Genomic DNA, 6,364 nt, shown 5'->3' on the forward strand with positions numbered 1-6,364 from the left:
TATATATATATATATATATATATTTATTTAAATATAACATTAAAGTGTTTAATTTCCTAAAAACAATTAACAACAAATAATATTTTTAATGAGCAAAATGTAAAGCTGTGACAGATAAAAAAATTTTTTTTTTCAATATATATTCTTTATCCATTTTAACTGTTACTTCATAGACTATTACACGTTTCTCTTCCATTTTCAATCTTTATCAGCCAGCTAAAAAGACATAATCTTGCTTATGATGTACTCAAAAAATTTTAATGTAAGAATATATTAAAAACTTTTGGGTTTTGGAAATATAAATGTTTTTCTTTTTATCTTTTTTTTTTCTTTTAATTTTTTTAATAGCATTAATTTTAAACCATTTAAAAATTGTTGATCCATTGTACATGAAACACTTGAACTGAAGCTTGCTGTCTTGCTGTTTTTTTTGCATCACATCTGAAGTATGTTATATTCTGCCCAAAAAACAAAACAAAACAATAGGACGCTGCTAAGATAATCTCACATACTTGCGTATCAGGTTCAGAGGGCACTGGCAATGGAAGTGATGACGAGGGTTCAAAGGACAGCATTGGGGGCTCTGAGAGTGACTTTGACGGTGTTGGCTCAGCCAATGAAGAGGGCATAGATGATGAAGAGGCCAAAGAATTGAATGAAGACACTGAAGAAGAGGAGAAAGCCAAGGACCAGTCTTTTTCCGAGGAGACCAGCAGCAAAGAAGCAGGTGGAACCTCCAAGAATCGCAAAAAAGGAGAAAAATCCTCAGATACAGAACCAAATGGTACTGGCACCGCAGAGGAAGGCTCAGTAGAGCCGAAGAAATGGAACCTACGGCGGAACCGGCCCATGCTGGACTTCACTACAATGGAAGAGCTAAACGAAATGGATGATTATGACAGTGAGGATGACAATGACTGGAGGCCCACACAAGGAAAAAAGAAAGGCAAGGCATCATCTGGGAAGGAGAAAGAAGGGAGTCAGGAAGAGGAGGACGGGGGTAGTGATGAAGAGGACAATGAGGATGATGAGATCGAGACCAGTAGTAGTGATAGTGAGGAAGAAGGGAAGAAATCAAAGAGGAAAGCAGGCAAGAGCACGGGAGCGTTTGATGAGGAGGAGACCAATGACAGCCACAGCACATCCCATGGGAAGGGCAATGAGGTACATTCTCCTCTCACATTGCACTACTGTTTAAATGTTTGGGAGCAATAAGAAATGTTTTTGAAAGGAATTAATACTTTTATTCAGCAGTGATGCATTAAATTGATCAAAAGTGACAGTAAAGACATTTATAATGTTACAAAAGTTTTCTGTTTCAAATAAATGCTGTTCTTTTTAACTTTTCTTTTGATCAAAGAATCCAGAAAAAAATGCATCACTGTTTTCACAAAACAATCAAGCAGCACAACTGTTTTTAACACTGATAACAATAAGATATGTTTCTTGAGCACCAAATCAGCATATTAGAATGATTTCGGAAGGATCGTGTGACACTGAAGACTGGAGTAATGGCTTTGCTATCACAGGAATAGAATAATTATTTTTTTAAATATATAAAAATAGAAAACCGAAAAATGTTAAATTGCAATAATTTTCCATAATATTACTATTTTTGATCAAGTAAATGGACCCTTAGTGAGCATAAGAGACTTCTTTTAAAATCAGTGAAGAATCTTACCAACCTTAAACTTTTGAAATTAAAATGATTAACTTTACTCATTCATTCTCAAAACATAAATTCTATATTCTTCAGATTGCTCAATTGAATTACTTTCTACATACTATAAGGACTTTATCTTATGTATTTATTAAAGATATTTTGCTGCAGTCTTCCAAGTATTTTCTCATTCATGTTTGTTCAAACATATGCTCATACTGTAATTGTCGTAACTCGTACTTCATGTTTATTGTTAAGATTTGAATACATTCCACCCTTCAACTAATGCAAACAACTTCACAAAGTACAATTCAGATTTGATTTATTAATAAACTAGCCGTCTGTCTCCATCATTTACTAAAAACTGGTATGTGTGTGCCCTATTTTTCACATTGAGTGCAGACAAAATCAAATAGCTGATCTATCCACTTGTTTAAATTTGTCCAAAAGTTCAGTTGTATGGAATCAACTTGAATTCTCAAATGCAAGTGTATTATTGTGCATTTAGGAATACACAAGCAATCAGATAATCCAGTCATTGGCTCACATTCCATCAGATTGTTGATACAAAAGAGCAATTCTTGTGAATGGGCTTATCTGAGAACATCAGTTTATAGGATTGGTTAATCTTCCAATCTCAGAGTTGGAATTAGAACAGAAGCTTTTGAGTGGCTTTACTTTTTTGTCTCAAGTTTTTTCCACACTGGTCCATTTCAGTTTTTTTCAGAGGAAGATATTTGGACTGTGGTAGAGGACACTAGACTTATCAGTTGTAGCATCCCTAACTGGAGTTGGATTGCTAAGTTATCCATTGCTTCCTCAGGACTCTCTGTTGGAACGGCCCCAGACCTGGAGCTCCCAGCGGATGGAGCATATCCTTATCTGCTGTGTGTGTCTGGGAGACAACAGCGAAGATGCGGATGAGATCATCCAGTGTGACAACTGTGGCGTGACTGTGCATGAAGGTAAAATCCCAAACTCTGCAGCCTGCCACCAGAAGACTCAGCTCAAATATTGATCTCAAATGTTTGCGCAAAGTTTTGAAAAATGAGTTTTAAAATATATTTCAATATTCAGTTCCTCCTTTCCCAGTGCAAATCTCTAACTTGGACAAAAAAAGCTTAAAGGTGCACTCACATTTTGCACATTTTGGTTGTGAAATGTGTAGCAATTTTCAGAAATATGATGTGTACACGCATGATAAGAATACTCCAGTCATATCAGTCTTCTAGAAAAAGCTCACGTTGATATAAAATGATTAGCCATGTCATGCAATTTCATGCACATCATGCAACCGAGTTACTAATAATAATCAGAATTATTAGTTATTAGTCAACCACTGGCTCTGCACCAATATACCTAATCTCGTTAGTTCAGACTTATGTGTCCTCCAGAAACTTGCGTTCTGTTCGTGGTGCCGTCCCAAAGAGGCACAAAATCACTCTTGCGGACCTTTTCCTGCACTGTTCCCAGCTGGTGGAATGACCTGCCTATCTCATTTCAAGCAGCTGAGTCTTTAGCCATTTTCCAAAAATGTCTAAATACACATCTTTTTCGTCAGCACCTGACCAATTAACACGTGGTGTTCATATTTTTGTTATTCAGCCAGTGTTCGTGGGTCTGGTGGAACCGCTGCATTTTTGGGTTTTCAATTCAACACAATCAAAAACTTTGTTAAAATACTCAACAGATGTTTACTTCATCCCAATAACAAGCAATATAAACAACATATATGGTTAATATTTGCCCTTTACTTTTGTTAGATCACATTTATGAATTAAAGTGCTACAACCTTGTGCAGGAACGGCAGGGGCAGAAACACTAAACTCACACTTACACTCACACTCTCACAGACTCTCTCTCTGACACACACACACATACTAATAGCAGACCCCGACATGAGGAGGACAGAGTGAAGGTACACAGGACCTACAAATTCCACACTTTTATTAGCCCCGGGTCTTGTCACAGCACTTGTCTCCACCTTTTTCCTGACGAGCCTACTGCGTTTTGAATTATGGGTGGCGCATTCCGTCAAACAAAATGACGGAAATCACTTTGAAATAGTATCATGCTGAAGTTGAACATTTGAATGAACATTTTTGATTAAAGGGGTCATATGATGCTTTTTTAAAGATCATTATTTTGTGTATTTGGTGTAACAGAAATGCTTTCGCCTAGAAACACACAGAGTCTCCCTGACATTGCTGCTTCAACACTAACTGCGGTTACTGAAACCAGGAAAACTTGAAATCGCATCATATGACCCCTTTAAGGCAATGTATGTTGCATAACACAGATATATATTACAGTAATATTTCACCCGTCTGTTATTGCTATGGAAAGAATCACAGTTTTGGGGTTATTCATGGTCTGTTGAAAGTACCTGTTCATGCTTTTACACATTTACATGTCATTTTAATGTTCAATGGTTGAAGGGGGAGTAGAATAATGTCATCTCATTATACCCAGTTAAAAAAAAACAAACGTATTATTGTGTTTATAGAGCGAGCCTTTCACTGATTGTTTACAGCTTAACGGAAGTTACACCCATACCTGCGCAAAGCATAATGGGGCGTAGGAAAAAGGTGAATACTGTTGCTCTCTTGTTGATCTGATTCTGCTGCTGTTGTTCTCCTCATTTGTAAGTCACTTTGGATAAAAGCGTCTGCTAAATGATTAAATGAATGATGTAGTTATGTTTACATTAGAAGGTCTGAAACCACTGGTGCTATTAGGATGAATAAGAAAACCTACATTTTAGGTAGTTATTTTTCAGTTAGAAAAGAATAAACGCTCAAGCAACAATTCTGTTCCTCTCAAGTTGGTTGTGAAGCTCGTCTCATTGTACGCCATACACTTGCTATGCGCTTGTACACTAGATTGCATTGTCAAGCAAGCGTGAGGAGAATAAACACAGAACGGAGAGTGATCTTCATCATCCCACATTATTAGCTCATTGTGACTGACTCGTTGGAAACAAAAATTAATTACCCTTTAAACCATCTTGTAGAGGCGGCCATCTCATTCAGAGAGGCCCACTTAACACCAGCCGGGCAGGCTGGATCAATATGTCACCACTAATTTTCAATTACTCACTGATTTATTTCTTTATTTATTTACTGCTTGTTTTGTGCTGATGTTCTGTTGATTTGCAGAAGCCTCACAGGTAGTTCTACACAGGGGAAAAAAACTAGTAGAAGCCTGCTCCTGCGCAAAGCATCATGGGGCGTAGGAAAAAGGTGAATACTGTTGCTCTCTTGTTGATCTGATTCTGCTACTGTTGTTCTCCTCATTTGTAAGTCACTTTGGATAAAAGCGTCTGCTAAATGATTAAATGAATGATGTAGTTATGTTTACATTAGAAGGTCTGAAACCACTGGTGCTATTAGGATGAATAAGAAAACCTACATTTTAGGTAGTTATTTTTCAGTTAGAAAAGAATAAACGCTCAAGCAACAATTCTGTTCCTCTCAAGTTGGTTGTGAAGCTCGTCTCATTGTACGCCATACACTTGCTATGCGCTTGTACACTAGATTGCATTGTCAAGCAAGCGTGAGGAGAATAAACACAGAACGGAGAGTGATCTTCATCATCCCACATTATTAGCTCATTGTGACTGACTCGTTGGAAACAAAAATTAATTACCCTTTAAACCATCTTGTAGAGGCGGCCATCTCATTCAGAGAGGCCCACTTAACACCAGCCGGGCAGGCTGGATCAATATGTCACCACTAATTTTCAATTACTCACTGATTTATTTCTTTATTTATTTACTGCTTGTTTTGTGCTGATGTTCTGTTGATTTGCAGAAGCCTCACAGGTAGTTCTACACAGGGGAAAAAAACTAGTAGAAGCCTGCTCTGCTTGAATGCATTGAGATTTTATGAGATTCAGTTTTGTGCACATATTTTAGCTATGATTGCTATGATTGGTCAATAAATCAGATTTAAAGAACTAATTAAAAACATTTGGCGGGTCATATCATCTCAAAAATCTCAAAATATGTGAAAAAAAAACTTAATCTCATGAGTATACATTATTAAAGTTGCAATGAAATGACATATTGTGACGAATAACAGAGGGTTACAGATTTTGTGAGGAAAAAAAGAGAGAAGTATGGGGGGCTTGGTTCTGTCAGTTTGTTGTTGATTGGATGAAGGCAGATTTAAATGCGAGCTTGTAATTGATTTTAAGAAAGGGGCATGGCAAACCGGCTGAGGAGAGTCAGTGGTCCGCTGCGTGAGGAAAGTGAGTTGCCGGCTGAGGAGAGTCAGTGGTCCGCTGCGTGAGGAAAGTGAGTTGCCGGCTGAGGAGAGTCAGTGGTCCGCTGCGTGAGGAAAGTGAGTTGCCGGCTGAGGAGAGTCAGTGGTCCGCTGCGTGAGGAAAGTGAGTTGCCGGCTGAGGAGAGTCAGTGGTCCGCTGCGTGAGGAAAGTGAGTTGCCGGCTGAGGAGAGTCAGTGGTCCGCTGCGTGAGGAAAGTGTGTATACAGATGCACCGCCGGCCTATCTGTGGTAAACTCAGTAGCTGCTGGCAATTGTATAGTGAATTCCCGTGATAAGTCAGTAGCCCTTTTTTTGGACCTTCCGGCCCGCGATATCAGATGAACTGAAAAATATCACAGATCGGTTGACGGAGAGTGAAACTCTGAAGCGCTCAGTCAGAGAGTGTTCGGCGAGTGAAAATATATCTGTGCTAAACTT

The 6,364-nt window shown here is 38.3% G+C and overlaps 1 protein-coding gene across 4 annotated transcripts in view; it reads left to right on the forward strand.

Annotated features, from left to right (window-relative positions):
• Positions 1–6,364, forward strand: part of LOC107698992 (PHD finger protein 14-like) — a 97,962-nt gene that overhangs the window by 5,623 nt on the left and 85,975 nt on the right. For 3 of the 4 annotated variants that reach the window (XM_016500126.1, XM_016500127.1, XM_016500128.1), the window contains exon 4: positions 2,484–2,625. In XM_016500126.1, the coding sequence (XP_016355612.1) occupies positions 2,484–2,625 (142 nt within the window). Of the gene's footprint in view, positions 1–631; positions 1,165–2,483; positions 2,626–6,364 lie in introns of all 4 variants that reach the window. The other variant, XM_016500130.1, reaches the window with a different exon arrangement.

The sequence above is a fragment of the Sinocyclocheilus anshuiensis genome, unplaced genomic scaffold, assembly GCF_001515605.1.
Source record: "Sinocyclocheilus anshuiensis isolate Anshui unplaced genomic scaffold, SAMN03320099.WGS_v1.1 scaffold74, whole genome shotgun sequence".
NCBI classification, from domain to species: domain Eukaryota; kingdom Metazoa; phylum Chordata; class Actinopteri; order Cypriniformes; family Cyprinidae; genus Sinocyclocheilus; species Sinocyclocheilus anshuiensis.